Source organism: Pezoporus wallicus, unplaced genomic scaffold (assembly GCF_028554395.1).
Source record: "Pezoporus wallicus isolate ANWC-B61680 ecotype Strahan unplaced genomic scaffold, APGP_CSIRO_Pwel_v1 contig_1438, whole genome shotgun sequence".
Taxonomy (NCBI): Eukaryota; Metazoa; Chordata; class Aves; order Psittaciformes; family Psittacidae; genus Pezoporus; species Pezoporus wallicus.
In genome coordinates, this window is record NW_026638681.1 from 402489 (window position 1) to 420932 (window position 18444).

Here is an 18444-nt window from a genome sequence, read left to right on the forward strand (position 1 = left end):
ACGCATGCTTTGTGGGGGGCAAGGGCAAGCGGGAAGCGGGTTCTTTGTGGGGGCTTCGGAGGGTCGGGGGCTGTTTGCAGCCCCTGCGTCAGTATGTGCTTCCTTTTGTACTGAGGCGTCCTCCGTGGTGGATGAGATGCGATCGTGGCGTGCAAGCCTGGGCTGTACAGATTAAAAGCAGTTACGGCTTTAGAGCGATGGATAAAAGCTGGTTTTGTTGGATTCGCCTGCAGCGCAGACCATTCCCATTCCTCTTTGTCTGAGCCCCGGTTCCGGGCGCTACAGCCTTATTGGAAATGCTCCCAAGCAGCCCGCGCAGCCAGGGCAGCAGGCAGCTCAGTGCTTATTTACACGTCACATCTAAATACATCTCTAATTAGAATAGAAGCAGTGCCGGAAATGGCAGATTTGTTGCATATCTAATAGAGACCAGTGCAAACAGACTCAGCAGGGTTTCCGTCTTCCCCCCCCCCCCCCCCCCCAAAAAAAAAGACCAGCAAGACCAAGCCAGTAATCTGAGACCGAACAGAAATTACTTCTCCCATTTGAGTGCATTAGGAACCACATTGGCGACTGTAATATTTAAAGCAATACTTAGGATGTGTGAACAGAATGCCCAAATATGGACTGGGTCTTGAAACAATACTGGTGCTTTGGCTTTATTCTTGCAGTGGTGGACAATCCAGGCGCTGTGTCACACACCGTATCTGCCTTTACCAGGATGTGCTGAGAGCTGCAGCCTCGGGCAGTTCAAAATTGTCCCATTTCCCTGCTCTACCCCCACCTTGTTACAGTCCACTTTAAGGTTGATAAAGAAGCCAAGGTCCCCTAATGGGGATGCCAAACGCAAGGCCACAGAGCTCCAGGGCCTCCTCCATGCTCTTGCACAAGCAAACTGTGTGGATCCGTAGCTGCGAGACCGCAAAGTTGACATGCTTTTGGGTCTCTGCTTGGGGAGAAAATGCACCCAGGCCACCACAGCCCAAAATAATGACTGCTGCGCATGCCAAAGTAGTTTTAGCAATCTGTACCTGTCGTTTAAAAGGTCTCAACTTTGACCGGTGAGTGGCCCCTGCAAAAAAGGGCAAAAGGCCTGCTCCAGCTCAGGTCACAGCTCTAGCAGCCGTGTTGCTCTCGGGGGAAATGTGGCTTGGAGTAAATAGGTGCTCAGTATGAAGGAGAAGTGGCCTCTGATTTCTGCATGTCTTGACGGTGTGGGCTCTGGCTGGGACTCTGTGGTGCAGTTGGGTTGCACAGGTGATACGCAATACGCTCTTTCCCCCGAATGCTGTCATACATCATGCTTTAGTGTGGGCTCTGGAAAAGCAGCATGAAGCTGAGTTTAATACTTCCTCCTTAGGCTGCTGTTGCTTTAGAAATAATTGATGGCCAGAGCGGGGCTGCTCCCCTCTTTCTTGGATCTGCCGTCACCTGAAGAGGCAAGCCAGGCTGAGCCCTGTTATCCATGCCGAGCAGCTCTGCCTGCCTGCATGCGTGTGTATGCCTGCTTGCAGGAGACAGCGCGAGGCCCGGGCTGCAGGCAGGGGGAGTTCCCTGGCCCTGAGCAGCTCCCGTTAATCCTCGTGTCCTTTCAGGGAACCAGTTTACAGCTGCCTCCGGAGTAAACTTCTACTCTGACCTGGCCTGCTCAGGTCCGGAGGCTGTGGCAGGCAGGGTGTCTCCATCCTTTTCTGGGGGGAATGTCTCCGGAGCAGGCAGCTAGTACCCCTTTGAATGACCCAGCAGATGAGGGGGGGATGGAGAGGAGGAGGCTGAGAACTTGTTGGAAATGTAGATTTAGGAAAGTTCTGCTACATTCCAGCAGGGAATTCATTCTTCGTTTGCTGGACAGTTCTTGGCTGAGTGGAGATTTTTTTTCCTCCTCTCGTCCACCACTGGAAAAGTTAGCGAGCAAGAGCATGCTTCAGTACCTGCTCTCCTGTTTGCCTAAACTGTTGTCTGAATTATCCGGGACTCTCCCTACGCATACAAGTGTTCTTCGCACCTCATTCCTACCTCAGCTGGTAGATTCGGTGCTGTGTGATTAGACATGCAAGGAGGTTTGCTTGGAGAAGATCCTGACAGCATGAAATATAATTTGTGATCTGAAAGACAGTTTCCAGTATAATCTCATTATGCACCACAGACTCCCGGTGTTATTTTGTAGAAGGCGGACAATGATCAATTTACATTGACCTAGGGCTGGGCGAGCTTTTAGATGGTAATTGCCATATTGATTTGCATGCAAAAAGAAGACCTGCTAAAATTAAAGACCGGAAGCTAAATTTATTGTCTAGGTGAAAACTAAAGGACTTGTCACAAGTCTGGGGTAAACTTGGAAAGCTATGAAATACGGAGAAAATGATTCTCGTCCCAATTGCTCTGGAAAATGAATCTGCATGACGGAGTCCGGGGCTGCAAAGACCCCATTGTGAGCGGAGGCACACAAGCCGGGGCTGTTCTGTGTAAGCCCCGACTCTAAACAATCGGAGAATAAAATATCTCTGTCCAATGAAAATCTCAGCCTGAATGTTGGGATTGTCGTGCTAAGGAAAACAAAGCTTTATTTGGATAAGACAAAGTGGAAAGCGCAGAATCCACCAGCCACACTGGGAATGGCTCATATAAAGAGCCGAGTGTGTTCAATAGAGCGCTGGGTAAAGGGGGAGGCTCAGGGCTGCGCTCTGCGGCCGAGCCTGCACCGGGAAGGCCTGGCATTGTGCTTCCTCTGCCTGCTCCTCGGCCAGGAGGGGTGAGAACACTCTGAGCCAAACCCACTCTCTTCATGGCTCCTGCTGCCCTGGAGCAATCTCCTGAGGCTGGGAGCTGCACCCGTGCAGCTCTGTGGCAGGGTCAGTCATTCTCTGTGCACCTCCAGATGGCCCATGGTGGGCTGTGGTCTGCCAGCACTGACGGTTCTCAGCGTGTTTTTTCACTTTCAGCTGGATGAGCTCTTGCTCTTACCCCAGGTGTTCATTTAACGCTGGGGAATACCTCTCTTACTGGTCTTGTATGTCTTTCAGTATTTGCATATTGCAAAACATTTGGGCCTGTATTCTGCTATAAAAGGTTTTCTCCTCCATGGAGTATCGAAGTGGCTGGTGCCTGGCACAGTTGGTAGCAGAGAGGAGTATGTCTGTACTTGCATAGGAGGCAGACCTGGTGCCGCCTGATGGCTGTCCTTGTGCTTGTGTGGCACAAGTACCATGGGGCTGCTTGTCTCTTACCCACTGCTGCATTTCTGCCACGCTTCCCAGGAGTGGAGTGGCATTGCAGATGGGGGGCTCTTGGAGGGGTGTGAGGGCTTTGTGGACTCATTTAGCCATGGCCTGAGGATAGATGGCATTTTTGTGTGGTGGCAGGTAGGGACGAAGAAGTGAAATCAAAGCTGGAGGGGTGTATTCTCAGCTCTTGAAATTCACAGAGAACTTGCTAATGGCAAAAGAAGGGGTGGGCTGAGCTCCCAAGTGTAAATTCCCTCCCTGAGCCAGACTTTCTCCATGTGAAAGCCCCTGTCTATGAAGAGATCCTACAGGGATCCCTGATCCTTAGGCAATCCCCTCTGCTCCCACGCCTCGGCATGCTGGGTTGTACTCTAAGCCTCTGCACCTTGCCTGCAGCAGCAGGAGTCTGAGCTGGGGACTGGGGGAAGCCCTTCCCACAGTCTGCAGTCCCCCTGGCTCACTTTGCTCTGGCCTGGCCATGCTCCCTGTGCAGTTTTCGCTTCTTCCCGTTTCAGTAGTTGGGTACAAAGTGGATTAGCAAAGCCCAATGCAGAATTAAGCAGCCAAGTGCAAAGTTATGCCGAGCTCCACCTGGGACAACTTGCCTGCCGCCGCAGTGCAGACCTCCCATGACGTGCTGTGCTATGACGTGCCAGGGCAGCCCAGGGCCAGCGGGCAGGGGTGGATGCTTCCCAGGGTCTCCATGCAGCCGTGGGTGAGGAGAGAAATAGCTCTGGCTAAAGTTGTGAGCAGCAGGGGAAGCCGGAACAATAGTTGCGAGCAGGAAGTGATCTCCCAGGGTAAACGTTTTAATGGGAGTGTAACCTGGCATTGCAGAAAAACCCAACCCAGGGCGGCTGCTGCCAGCTGGGGAGGATGCAGGAGATGTGTGGGAGGCCGTGCTGTGCCGTGCCGTGCTGTGCCAGGGGCACCCGCAGCGGAGCTGGGGGTGGCTGCGGTGCAGCCTGCCCTGAGCAGGTGGCTGAAGGTTGTCTTATTTTAGCTACAGAAATACCTCTCTAGATCCATTACTGCGAGATCTTGCTTGCAATAAACTGTATTGGCTCTCCTCTTTATACGAATTGCTGGTATGAAAGAAAACCCAGCCTATATGCATGGAGGCAAGCATGAGCTAGTGAGATCAGGTTTCTGACTGAGCTCCCGGAGGAGAAGTCAGCATTTGATTGAAGCTACACTTGGTTCTTGGTTCCCAGGGGACAGCAGCCCTGAAACACGAGAGCCCTCCCTCCTTTTCCCCCCTCCGCCCCTTCTCTCTCTTCTTCCTCTAAAAGCCTTTGTGCTGAAAGAGCCTGAGTAGACACGAACCGCCGGTCTCTCAAGAGTGTGTTGCAGCCTTTGCTGACATTTTGTTAGCAGTGGTTTTTACTAGGCCAGCAGATTTCTAGCAATGTATGGGCAATGATACCTGCGAGTACATAGGCATTTGTTGGAGAATCCGATTCGGAAGTTGGTTGGAGACGTATCACGTCAGTGTGAAGCACACCTGCCTGGGGAGTATTACCCTTTGGTAGAGACCAGACCAAGACGGACAGCTTCTGACATCAGCTGTTTTCCCTTGCTGGTGCTGGCTTGCAGACTGCATACAAGCACCTAAAAAGTGTGCTGCCAGATCCTGTGGCCTCTTTTAAGAGTTCATGTGGTACCAGAGAAAGGATATATTGTGGGTTTTGTCTTTGAGATGCATATTGGTAATGCTAGGAGTCAAACTGGGCAAGGGTTCCTCCAGTCCCTTTATGTTTCCCTCGTTCTTGCTCCTCTTTGCTGCTGCTACCGAAATAAGGCCAGGGAAGGAGGTACGAGCATTGACACTCGAATTCCAGCTGTGGCCAACAAAAGGCCCGCTGAGAGCGTGCAGGTGGTTGCATTGCACAGGAAGTCCGACTCGTGTTCTAGGTTTGGGGGCTTTTTTTTGCTCTTTTCCCTTACGAGGGAAAGGGCTAAAGGTGGAAACGCGTCTCTACCGGGGTCCTGGCCCAATGCATGGCCGGCCGGGGCGGAGGGATTCCTCCGCGGGAGGTTTGCTGCTGTAACACGTCGGGTGCCGAGGCCTCTGCCTCCGCTGAGTCCGGTGTTCCCGCGGAAGAGCTGCTCAGTGGCGAGCTGCGAGGCGGCGGTCGAGCTCGCCGTGTGCCGCTGCGCAGCTGCAGGCACGGCTTTCCCCGCTGCTACGGGGCTTCTCCTCGCCCTTCCCAAAAGCCAGATCGAGAGCGGAGCTCGATTACTGATAAGGCTTTCCGTCGGGCGGGCTGGAAAGTCCGCTCTGCTGTCGGGGGGAGCCCCGCAGCGCTTGGGACTTCCACCGGCATCGGGCTGGCGGAACGATTCTGCCCAGCCTCCCTCTCGGCCGCGGAAGCTCCCCGAAGCTCTGCCTGACCCACCGCCGGGAACAAGCACGTTTCTGGCCCCGGGGCGGGGGAGGTGGGTAGAGGGTGTTCCTTGTTTCGAGTAAACTAGCTGCGGTAGTTGATGGTAAAGCAGCGAAGGCAGACACAATGCTGCTGTTGATCTCTAACTGGGGATTGTTAGCCGGGATTTAACTCTGTGGCGAGGGAGGGGGGAGCGAAGGCTGTTTACAGCCAGTGCAAATAATGTGACAGCTGTTGGAGCGCGAAGAGCTCGCGCCTCTCCGGCAGTCGCACACAAAAGCTCTCGCTGCGGCCAGAGCAGCCCCGGGGCCGTTTTCGGGGCCCGGACGGACACCCCTGGGGCTCGGCGGGCATCCGGGGAGGCGGGGCGCCGAGCCTCACTCCCCCCCTACCGCCTCCGGAGCAAACGCCGCCGGGGGCGGAGGAGCCACCCCATCCTCCTTTTTCACCCTCCCCCTTTTTCCCGGTTGATTTACAAGAGGCCGCGAGGGGGGGGGGGGGGGGGGCGGCGGGCTCCGCGCCCGACCACGACCTGCTTTGGAGCTGGGAAATCCCTCCCGGCGGCGGGTTTGCGGTGACTTGGTGGGAGCAGCGAGAGAGGCGTCCCGGGAGCCCTGGGGCCGCAGCAGGCGGCCCCGCTGAGGCCTCGGGCAGGGCAGGGCATGGCATGGCATGGCATGGCATGGCGTGGCACGGCATGGTATAGTACGGTGGTGCCTGAGGCTGGCAGTGTGTTTGCTTCCCGAACACGTGTTGGCATAGGAGAAGTTATCGAGCTGGCAGCGTGCACCTCTGGCAGCTTGGACGTGCAAGGACCCCAATAACAGGGTTTTGGTGGAAAAGCCCCTGCATAAATACACCAGGAAGCTTTCTCCTGAAAGCTTCAGCATCTAAGCCCTGCAGCTTGCCTTTTGAGCATAGGACATAGAATATGTTGCCTGTTCTTGAAGTTTGCTCCAGTACCCAAAGTGTTCTCCCGAAGAGCCTCTGGAAAGTCGAGGGAACTTTGAGAACTGGGTTCCAGCCTATATTTGTATGTGACATAGTTGAGAATCGCTTTTATATGTGACCTCCACGTACTGTTTTTTTTAATGAGGCAGCTCTGGGGTGGAAAGCAGGTGGGGAGTTGCTTATTTCCTCCCCCACCCCCCTTTTTTGTAATTTTGGTCGTGTGTTGCCTCTATTTCTCTCCAGTCTATATCACCCCCCCCTTGTCCCCTTGGTCCTTTATGGATTACGCTGTGCTATTAGCAACAATTTTCTCGATTTCTATAAACTTTTATATGATACATGCCATTTTTTCTACAATACAGCTTGCGAAACTAGTTTCGCCTTGGAGCAAAGGCGGAAAGATAAACAAGCCTGCATAGCCAAAACACTGGCAATCTCTGCTTTCTTCCAAATCTTTTAAAGTCACGGAGCAATATTTTCACGATTATGCTGCTGCTTCTGAGGAGGGAATGTCGCTGGCGTCAAAAAAAAAAGGAGAAAAGCTAATGCAAATTAGAGAAAATTTTCTTTCAGCGATATGCAATGTATTAGTCACTTATCATGCTTAGAGGCAGACCTCATTTGCGCGTCTGCCAACTCGTTCACATCTGCTCGGAGCTGTTCAGGGCATTTTAACCTTGGCGATGTCGTGTCGTAGTCCCACGGATCAAGAACGAGTAATTAAAGCTTTAAGCAGCAGCAAAAAATTCATAGCCGCCCATCTGCATCGCAGTTGAGTCGCTGCTTTGTTTCGGTGCAGAGCGCCGGGATGGGAAGGCAGGGCCGGCAGCGGCCTCGTTCTCCAGAGAGGCATCTGGATTGCTCTCCCCCCCCCTCCCTTTATTTATTTTTCCACGGGAAAACCGAGCCTTGTCGTTGGGTTTCCTTTTTTTTTTTTTTTTTTTTTCCCCGGTGTTTTCCACTCGCTGAGGCGGGCGGCGCCGGTACAGCCAGCCCTGGACGTGAGTGAGCTCTGGTTTGTGGGGATACGGGGCTGGAATATACGGAGTTACGGAGACGTGAGGATGTGGTGTGGGACACTGAGTTGCGGAGACGTTTCTTGAGGGGGGTTCATCGTGCTGCTTGCCGAACCGAGGCCCTGACACCGCTTTCCTGAAGCGTTCAGCAAAGCGTTTTCCTTCGAGAGACGTTAGCACCCGAAAGCCGACATAAACTTTGGGGCGAGGCTAATTTTTATGCATTAGCAGGAACCGAGCTGTTGGGAGGAGGGAAGAAAGAAAAAAACAGGGGAGGGAAAAGCCCCAACTTCCCAAGCACTTTTTCTTACGTGTGTCCGACGAAGGTCCCACCGCACCGGGGACCAGCCCCGCAAACAAAGCCTTGCAGCGAGCGGGAGGCTTCTGGGCCGGCCGCGCTAGGTAAAAGGGGAGACGGAGGCACCCAAGTTTAATATTTCGCTGTTGTGCGCCGGCCATTTGCTGCATGAGGCGCGGAGCCGCTGTCCCCGGCGGGGCTGCCGCGGGAGGGATGGTTGGAGGGAGCGGTAGGAGCCGCTCCCCATCCATCAGCCCCTCGAAGCTGTTGCTCCGTAAATGAGGGAACCACAGGCCCTGTCAGCCGCAATTATGCAAAATGAAGTCGTCCGTGATCAATATCTCCCAACGTCCCCGACGGATGCGGGGAGGGAGCGGAGGGGGGGAGCCCCCGCCTGGCGTGTCGCGGCGCGAAGCGCTGCGCTGGGTGGCCGGAGGGAAACCAAGGGCGTACGTCCCGTTAATCACTCCAGATCCCCCCCCCCCCCCCCCCCCCCCCCCCCCCCCCCCCGGGGTTGCGGCCGGGGCTGGGGGAAGGAAACGGGGGCTGTGCTCCGGTATTTCTGAGGGGATAACGTTGCTGAAGTGAGCGTAGGCTTTCTCCCAACTCTCTCGCTGGAGCGCTGGGACTTTCATATGGGGGGGAGCGGGGGGAAGGAGGTGTGTCTCCTCCCCAGTCCCATGTTTGCCAGGCTATCAGGGGTAAGAGAGGGGGACACGGCGGGTCTCGGCGACCCCGGTGAATGGCGAGCCCATGGCGCTGCTCTCGCCCAGCCTCCCGCGGCCGAACAATGGGGGACGGGTGGGGGGAAGGGGCTGGCTTGGTGGTATTAGTCTTTTTTTCTTATTCTTATCCCCCGTCCTCTCTCTCTTTATATCCCTCTCCTGAAAATCAAAAGCCATACGGAATAAAGGCAACAATGAAGGGCTCTCGGGCTGCCGAGTGCGCGGCGGGTTAATGGGGTGGGGGCACGCAGGGCTGCGCTCTCTTCCCCGCGCCGGGAACGCGGCCTTAAATTACTTGAAATGCACATTTCTGCGTGTGTGTCCCCCTCTCCCAGTGCTGCCGCTGCTCCTCTTTCGCAGCCCGGGCTCGGCTGCTGCCTGCTGTCTCTGGCAGCAGTAGCGGAAACCCCGCTCCCGTGCGTGTGCGTGTGTGTGTGTGCCTCTAAAATGGCGCGGACGCCCTGGGTAGGGAGATGCGGCGGGTGGGCGAGGGAGGGAGGTCGGGCTCTCGCCGGGGGTCCCCGTCTGCGCGGGGGACGGGGTTCCTGCGGCAGAGCCGGTTTGCGGCGCTCTCCCCTGCCACCGCCTCCTCCGGCAGCTTTCTTCACGGCTCGGCGGCGGGCTGAGCGGCCAGGCGTGCAGGGGAGGAAACCCCCGGTCCCTCTGGCTCCCCCCCGGCGAGGGCAGCCCGCCCGCCGCCGCGGCTAGCTAGCGCTGGGCACGGAGGCATCGCCCGTGTCGGAGCGGAGGAGTGGTTGTGGGGGTGGGGACGAGCTCCGTAGCGGCAGTACGGGACTGCTGTTGCGGCGGACGGGATCGGTATTTCCCGCGAATCCCCGGGAAATCCTTCATGCAGTGATGCCTCGAAGTTGGGTACCAGCTGCCTCGTTCCCCCCATCCCTCCCGGTGTGTGTGCACCTTTCCTATCGTCCTATCGTGCCCCGTCGATCCGTTTTAATGGGGAGATCGGGGGGGGGGGGGGGGGGGAGGGAGTGTGAACGAGGGCACTTGCCCTGCAATGTCCCGTACCCTTCAGGTGGGCATCGCCGTGTGCCGAGGCAGCCTTGTCCGTCCCCCCTTTTCCCGGGCCTTGGGTTTTTCTCGTTTCCACGCCAGGAGTGCGTTAACAAAACTTTGCTGCTGCTGCTGGCGTCAATGGCTGCCAAAAGTCTGTTGACGTTGCGAGGGAGACCCAAACGTTTCGGGCCGTGGGTGTTCCCGGCACGACACGGCTCCGCTCGGCGCGGCACAGCGCGGCACGCCGGGGCCCTGCTTGGCACCACGCCGGGAGGCAGGTTAGTGCTTGCAGGCGCTTTAAACAACTGGTTTCACACGTCGGCATCGCTGCGGAACCGCGTGTGTGTTGCGCGTCTCCCCCCCCTCCCGCCACCCTCCTCTCCCTCTCCCCTCCTCCGTGCATCACCGTCTATATTTAGCCGCAGATGGCTTTATCGGCCAGACACCTCCCGGAGGAAATGCCGTTCGCTCTCCGGCGGCCGAGCCCCGCTCTGTTCCGCACCCTGCCGCGCAGCGCAGCGTAGGGGGCGGGGGAGCTGCGGCATCCTGGGGTGCGCTGACATCGATGGGGGGAGGGGAACCCGCGACGGGAGGGGAGGAGGAGCTGGAAAGGAGAGAGGGAGAGTCGTGTCCTCGGTTTCCTCCACACCGGGACACAGCCCGCCGTCGGGGTTGCATAACGGGGACGGTTGCGACCATTCCCGCGGAAGCTGGGTATAAATAGGAGAGGTGTCACCCCTAGCCCCCCCGTCTTGTCCCGTCCCGACATTGCCGAGGGCTGGTGGAGCTGCCAGCGTTTGGCTGAGCCGCCCGAGTCTCCTGCGAGCTGCTGGCCCCGACGGCCATCCGCTTGCAGGGAGATAGCAGGAAGAGGGAAGGGGAGTGTGAAGAGTTAAAAGTCTGCTGCTAGTTGCAATGAAATTATGGCTGGCAGTGGCGCCGCTGCTCGTTCGGCAGACCTCCACTTTTAAACAGTTCACAAGAAGTTCATCAGGGCGGTGATTATAGCTGCACACACGCGCACCCGGGGCGGTGAGCACCAAGGGCGGCTTTGGGGAAGGGCTGGCAGCCGTCGGGGTGCAGGCTCTGACCTGCCTGGGTGGCCCCAAGGATATCCCACTGCCTCTCTGTGCCGTTCGTCCTGGTGGACTTTTCCCCTCTCCAGAGGTGGTGGTGGGATGTGGGGCCTCAAGATCACCCGCTGCTGCGGCTGGGGAAGCTCTCGCCCCCCCCGTGCAACTTCAGCATTTCACTATCTGCACGTCAGGGGATTGACGGGCTCTAATTCAGGCACTGCACCTTAATGATACACTTCCATCGAGGAAACCAGCCAGGCGCAGGCGGCCCCTCCAAGGTGCAGCGGGGGGGTTGGCCTTGTGTGCCGCTGAGGCCCGCGTCTGAGCCAGTGTCCATCCCTCATAGATGAGGCAGCGCACGGGGTGGCTACTAACCTTACGTAAACCCCTAAATCACTCTCGCCATGCTGCTGCTGCCTCTATTGAAAACATTACGAGCGGTGCATCTGGAAACCAGTAAATCTGTCCAGAAACCATCTTTCCAGTGAAATAATTCCTTTTGAATGATAGCATGGTATCTAATCTCAGTGGACTTTTGTTTCCTCACAGTGATTTTTGTGGACTTCATTAGGGAAAGCTAACCGTTGTGGAGGCAGGAGGATCAACATGCCATTTCATTAATATACATTTGTTCCAGACGTGGAGTTCTGCACAAAAGGCCTCTCTGAGGGGAGAAAAAAGTGTTGGGGAACAAGGCTTTCCTGCCGTTTCAGCTCTTAAACCTCTCTGAACGTGTGTGAAGTATTGTGTTAAAGGCCCAATCTGGGCTTCTTCCCCATTAAATGCCAAAGTGATCATTTGCATATTTGTAGCCTGACAAAGGAAATGAGTTTGCCGGGGAAGCATGGATGCATTGGGAGACGCTAGGCATTAAACTCCCAGTGGTCAATTGCCCGTTACTGGCTTGTGTGTGTGTGTGTGTAAAAGGAGTATCATGCCTCCCGCTTAAAAGCTTCTATTTTTGTGAGAGAGGAAGAGCTGAGGGATATCCTGTGCATTAAAGGCTCCCCCTACTTATTAACCCAGCATTTAGCAGCAGGATGCAGGCTGAAGCTCAGTCAAAAGAAACGACTCAACCTCCGAAGAGCAATTAAAATCTTGCACTGGAATAAATCATGCGCCGCGATAATCCTGTTAATAAAACGCAGCTTGTCCTGACACTTCGCTCATGCAGCAAACTAGGATTTAATGCCAGCGAAGGTGGCATTAAGAAAGGTACAGGGGAGGAAAAGCCTTTCCCTCTCCACCGCTGGACGTGAAATGTGGTTACCTTTCACCTGCCTCTCTGGCTGCGCATGGCGCCGATCCTCTCGGACTGCTAATACTTCTCCAGCGAGCCTGCTAATGATTTCTTTCCCTGGAGTGAGCAGGCATCATTGAATTACTGAAAGCACTCGCAGCAGCAGCAGCAGCAGCAGCAGCAGCAGCAGCTCCGATGCAGAAGCCACCAGGGCTCCATGCTTAATCAAATCAAGGGGTGTGGAGCTTGCCAACCCACTTACTATTTTTAACCCCTTTCTCCAAGTTAGTCATGTGCAGATGCTAAAGGGGAGTTTTTATTTAGATCCCTTCTGTAGCAGCGTCTCTTCCGCTTTAAGTCCCTGCGTGAAAGCTTTGTCAACAGTCAGCGTAGCTAATACACATGGGATGTGGCTGTTCTTGCTCCGCACGCCTGCTCCTGTGCCTTCCTAATGCAGGGCTTTTGTGAGCGCATGTGGGTAGTTTGGCATGTTCCATCAGCCTGTGGGGTCTCCCTCCCTGGTTCGGCCTGTGTGAAATGAATATTTGGGGACCAGTGTGTACTTGGCCGGCTGAGTCATTTCTTGTGGAAATGAAATGCAGCAGAGAAACTTTTGTTTGTCTATAGCTTGGAATGATTCTTAATTTTCTGGGTGTGCGCTGGGGAAAAGATCCATCTCCTCTGACCTATAAATGCCCTCAATTTGCTCCTTTATTGCAGGGTATCTCCCTTAGCGGTTAACATAGGCAGCTCACTCCCCGCACCAATCCTGCATTCATTATTAATTACCCGGAGGGAGGCTAGCTGCTCCGCTGTGATGTTTGCACTTCTTCCTAGACAAATCTGCTCAACTTTTTTTTTCTCTTTTTCCTTTTTCTTTTCAATAGAATATAAAAACCGTGAAGAAAAGCGGTGACTTTTAAGAAGACGTCATGCTTTCTGCAACTCCCCTGTATGGCAACGTTCATAGCTGGATGAGCAATGAAAGGGTCCGCATGTGTGGAATTAATGAAGACAGGTAAATATTTAAGCTTCTGGCAAGTTAAACCACACTGTAATTCTGCAGCGTGAGGTCTTGGATTTTGCTCACTGCCCTAATACTGGAGCAGATAGCTCACTGCCCTGCCTTGAGATCAGCCCATCTTGGAGGGAGGGCAGTGGGGAGAAGCAAGACATGCCTGAGAGCAGTAGAGCAGTTGCTGATTTACTATTTAACAGGTAACCTGGGTCAGTGAAATTGGGATGCCCTTTAAAGAGATTACTCCTTAAATGCGCTTTTACAGTTAATTTATTAATTCATATTTGTGAAGGGGAATTAAACGAAATAGTGCATGTGTTCTTGCGGTGACTGGCAGATGGGCTTCTGCAGAGTGACTTGGTGTTCCCTGCCTTTGAAAGAACAGTTTGTCCTGTGAAATAGGAACAGCAGCCTTTGCATCCCCTACAGGTGAATCTCTCTTCATCTCCACCTTTTTTTTCTGCTGAATATCATTCAGTTGATGATTAAAATTACAGTCTTTATGACACTGAGCAGAATCGGCAGGCACACCTGTGGTTCTCTGTGCCAGTTCTGTGTGGTTTTAGTGTTTTTCTGTCTTCTCTTTGAGCCCGTGTTCTCACTGTTTTGTGGAAAGCCTCTGAGAGGCGGGGAAAAGTTTTTGGTCTTTGTAGGGAATACTATTTGCAAACATGCACTGAAGGAAAATGGCCAAATGTCTCACTTTGCTTCCACTCCCTCCCTCCTCACTTTCCTCCCAGTTACTTAGGGATAATAATTCTATGTGCTGCTTTCAGGAAAGGTGAATCTTTTAAAAACAGATCCATTAAAATCGCATTTCTGCTTAAAGGTGATGATGTGCCTTTAAGCACTTTGATTGAAAGGACTTCTTCTGGGTAATGCTGAAACTTTCCTTCTGCTGCATGTCAGCGATTTTTATCCCTGGGATTTGAAATTTGGCACTAAGGTACATTCTTTATCAGTGCTTTCTGTGATAACAAGTCCCAGTGCTGCAACACTGGTATGGCACAGATGTGCATCTCCCTCTTTAGCATGAAACAGCTGACATTCATGATATTAGCATGTGTGTTTTAATTTTCTCCTCAGCAGCGTTTATGGATGGTACATGAGCAGGGAATGTTTAAAATGGCATATTCTCTCCTTAGAAAAAATAGAAGGGCAAGAGGCAAAAGAGAAGACATTGACAAAAGTCACTTGCATCGAAAGAGGCTTTTCTGAGATGTGCTTGGTGTACTCTTGGTGTCAAAACCCTTTATGCTTATTTTCAAATAGTCCTGGCTTCTAAAGTAGCCACTGTGCATGGGTACGCAGAAAGATGCATACGGTATGATGTGGGACTTCTTTAGGGCAATCAAAATATGGAGGTGATACAATCCCATACTGATCTGAGATGAAGAGGATGCTTTCAAGTAGTAAGCTTCTATTTTTTAATAGGAAAATTCCCGTTAATGATGGCGATGCACCAAAAAGCAGACTGGAGTTGAGGGAAGAAAATCACCTGAATCACAGTGTGGTAAGAAGTTAATATCTTCATGGTGTGGCTGAATCTGAGCCTGTCCTTCCCACCCTGTTCCCTACCCCTTGATGTCCTTGGTGCTATTACATGATCCACTCGGAGAAATGGATGAAACACCTTTCTGTTGCAGCTCTAGCTGGGCTTGGGCACATGGGAGCTGTTTCTGTGAAACAGTGAAATGGGGCCTTATTTATCTTGTTAATCTCTTGACACTGACTTTGTGTTATGTTTTGTTGTATGATGTCATATTCTTACTTCCGCTCTGCTGTGAATTATGTCCCACAGCATACCAGCATGTGTAACGAAAACAGTTCACATAAGCATTAAGTACATCCATGTTTCAACATAGTTGGTGGTTTTCTCCTTCTTTGTGCATACGCGGGGAGTGGCAAGTGGGGAAGAAACTCTATGGCAGACCTTTCTTCTTGTACATCCTCAGACACCTTGCCCTATGAATCGGGTGGTGGCAAGCTATGGCGGTGGGAGAGGTCCTGGAGGAAGAGGAGAAGAGGCTCTCTATCCTTCTCTTCCTGGTTTCCATGCCACAGCCCACATCCTCTTAACTCCGACAGGGCTGGGGCTGAGGAGCCAGTTGCTGCACAGAAGTGGTGCCACTGAGCATCATCTCTGGGCCACTTCTGGCTGCTTGGGCTGTGGGTCCTCATTTCTTTGTTTCTAGCCAATAAGTTTTGGGTGTAGAGAGATTTTTGTTATTTGTGGTGATATATATTGCTCCATAGGTTCCTGTTCTCCCATTTTCCAGTGTGATCAGCCTCTGTACGTTTTCATGACGAGCAGTGTGTTTGCTTTGGTGTTGTTTCTCTTCCAAAATGCTGATGTATCTGCTTGAGTGGAATCATGTTAGTGGAATGTGAAAGTAACATACTTCTTGTTCTGTGAAGGTGGATGCGACTACAGCACATCGCATCGACAGTCTCGCAGCTCTGAGTATGGACAGGTCTGGACTCATGCGAGAAGGACTCAGAGTCCCCAGTAGTATTGTCTATTCCAGCTTGTGCGGACTCGGCTCAGAAAAATCACGGGATGCTACGGGTTCGATAGCTGGGCTCGGATTTACTCCTGAAAGAAATCCAGAGATACAGTTTAAGTCTAATCCCCCTGAAGCGGTAGAAAGCGCAGCTGTCTCTGGAAAAGCCCCAAACGGCTTCAGCGCTATATACAAAACACCTCCTGGAATACAGAAAACCTCTGCTGTCCCGCCAGGGGAGACGCTGGGTTTGGACCGCGCTGCGGGTGACAGGCAGAGTCCCCTCGGTGTCAATGGTGCTAGTTACCTAAGGCTCCCCTGGGTAAACCCCTATATGGAGGGCGCGACGCCCACCATATACCCTTTCCTTGACTCACCAAATAAGTATTCATTGAACATGTACAAGGCATTGCTACCTCAGCAGTCCACCTACAGCTTACCACAGCACCTGGCTTACTCACCCGTGTGTACGAACGGTGAGCGTTTTTTATACCTGCCTCCCTCCCACTACGTTGCCCCTCACATCCCTTCATCACTGGCATCGCCCATGAGGCTCTCGACCGCTTCGGCTTCACCGGCGATCCCGCCATTGGTGCACTGTCCGGATAAGAGCTTGTCGTGGAAGATGGGTGTCAGCCCTGGCAACCCTGTCGATGCGCATGCCTACCCCCACATCCAGAGCAGCAAGCAGCCCAGGGTCCCAGCTGCCAAGCCAGCTCCTGCCAACATCCCAGCGGATCCTGCGCTCCTGCTGCCGCACTCGCCCCGGCCATCCCCGCGCCTTCCCCTGCCTGCCCAGGTAGGGGATGCCTACGCCGATTTCCACAAACACTTCCCCAGGATCACCACCTCTCCCTCCTCCGCTGTTACCCTCCCAAAGCCCTATGTGAATGTCGGAGGTGAATTTCCACCTTCCCGCCTCTCCAATGGGAAGCTTCCCAAAGGCAGTGATGCTGGGGAGGCACCCCTGCCAGCTGCCCCCCATGTGAGGAAAGCTGGCCATGACCGGAAAGACGGCAGGTCCCCCCCACTCCTGGAAAAGCAGATCCCGACCAAAGACGTTGCTGACAAACCACTGGACTTGTCAGCAAAAGTCGTTGATGCAGAAACTACCGGCAAGTCAGACCACAGTAAGAAAATAATGCCGACAGTCCTGGTGCATGGCAGGGCGGGAGGGGGGACGCACTTGCCTGGCAGCGATATAATACAGAAAGAAACTCTTTCTCCTGGGAATGGCTGCCCCATCTACAGGCCTGAAATTATCAGCACGGCACCATCCTCCTGGATTGTTCCTGGTCCCAGCCCCAGCGAGGAAAGCGGGAAGAGCATGCAGCTGAAAAACAAGGCATTGGACTGGGTGATCCCGCAGCAGAGGAGCTCATCCTGCCCCAGGATGGGTGGCACAGAGGCGGTCGTTGGCAGTGTTTCAACAACGGTGTCGGCGGGGGGGCGGCCGGCGTCAGCATCACCAGCTCCCAATGCCAACATGGATTGCACCAAGGCGGCCAGGAGCTCTGCAGAGAGCACTGCATCGGTTATACAGCATGTCGGGCAGCCTGTCGCCACCCCTGCGAAACACAGCAGTAAGGTGGCCAAATCCTGCAGCCAGGAAGCCAACTTCAAGGCAAGTGAGTCTGCCCTGGCCTCCAGCCCCGTCTTTCTGCCTCCTAATGAAGCGTTTCGGTCCCCGCCTCTGCCTTACCCCAGGAGTTACATCCCATACCCAGTGCCGGAGGGAATAGCCATCAGCCCTCTGTCCCTCCATGGGAAAGGACACGTGTATCCTCACCCTGTCTTGCTGCCCAATGGCAGCCTCTACCCCGGCCACCTGGCTCCCAAACCCGGCCTTCCCTACAGCCTGCCAGCGGGTCGAGGGGAGTTCATGACCTACCAAGACGCGCTGGGGATGGGCATGGTGCACCCCATGCTGCTGCAGCATTCGGCTTTGGAGATCAATAAGGAGGAGAAGGTGGAAAGGAGGTCACGGTCTCATGAGAGGGTGCGCTATGAGGACCCGGCTATGCGGAGCCGGTTGCCAGAGCTCCTGGAGAGCAGTGGGAAGATGCATTTTGAAGTACCCAGTGAGAAGAGTGTGAAATTGCACCAGAGCTCTGGCCACAGTAAGAACTCATCCAAAAGTGACAAACACCTCTTCCCAGATCTTCTGCGAGATGAGCAAGAAGCTAAAAGCGAAGCAAATGTAACGAAAGCCAGCTTTGCTGCAGAAAGCAGTAATCAGGCTAATGACCCTACAAAGCACAAAGTAGAGCAGGCGTCGCAGCACAGAGATTTTATTGTAATGAGAGAGGAGTTTGGAAGAAATAATGATCTTCATGAAACCTATAATTTCAAGCAAACCCAGAGTTCATCGGTGTTCAGCTTAAGGAAAGAAGATTTGTCTGTGAGCCAGCCTAAAGACAGAGTGGTGGTCCACCCTTCACCCACTTACTTGGATGGTGCTCATGAGAGTGATGCTCCGGCTCTAGCTTTTGGCAAGGTGCAGGAGGATGCAAAGCCGTTCTGCATGGGGACAGCACCGCCAAGTATTGACACCAACCAGACCTATACCAAAGATGGAGCCGATGATACAGAATCTGCTGATGGCAAAATACTAAAACCCAAGCCATCGAAGTTGGCCAAGAGGATTGCAAACTCTGCTGGTTACGTAGGTGATCGATTCAAGTGTGTGACGACCGAGCTGTACGCGGACTCCAGCCAGCTCAGCCGGGAGCAGCGGGCCTTGCAGGTGAGTCCGCACGGTCCAATGACCGCTGTGCTTTGTGTCGTTATTTCTGTATGGCAAGTCACAGTCAAGTTTTAAAGTTGAGAGAAGCAGCACAGGTGGGGAAATCAGGAGGTGTTTTTGTCAGGGTGTGCTCGCCAGAAAAACGGTTTTAAATAGCAGAGTAAGTTTCTTGATGAGAATAAAGAATAGTATGTGTGGTTTTTACCTATGTACATGCTAGTAAGCTTTAAAGGGCTTTTACT

General features: G+C 53.6%; 1 protein-coding gene across 7 annotated transcripts in view; it reads left to right on the forward strand.

Annotated features, from left to right (window-relative positions):
* Positions 1–18444, forward strand: part of BCOR (BCL6 corepressor) — a 78226-nt gene that overhangs the window by 25887 nt on the left and 33895 nt on the right. For all 7 annotated transcript variants that reach the window (XM_057411881.1, XM_057411880.1, XM_057411879.1 and 4 more), the window contains exons 2-4: positions 12822–12952; positions 14387–14465; positions 15371–18202. In XM_057411881.1, the coding sequence (XP_057267864.1) occupies positions 12867–12952; positions 14387–14465; positions 15371–18202 (2997 nt within the window). In that variant the 5' untranslated portion in view covers positions 12822–12866. The remainder of the gene's footprint in view (positions 1–12821; positions 12953–14386; positions 14466–15370; positions 18203–18444) is intronic.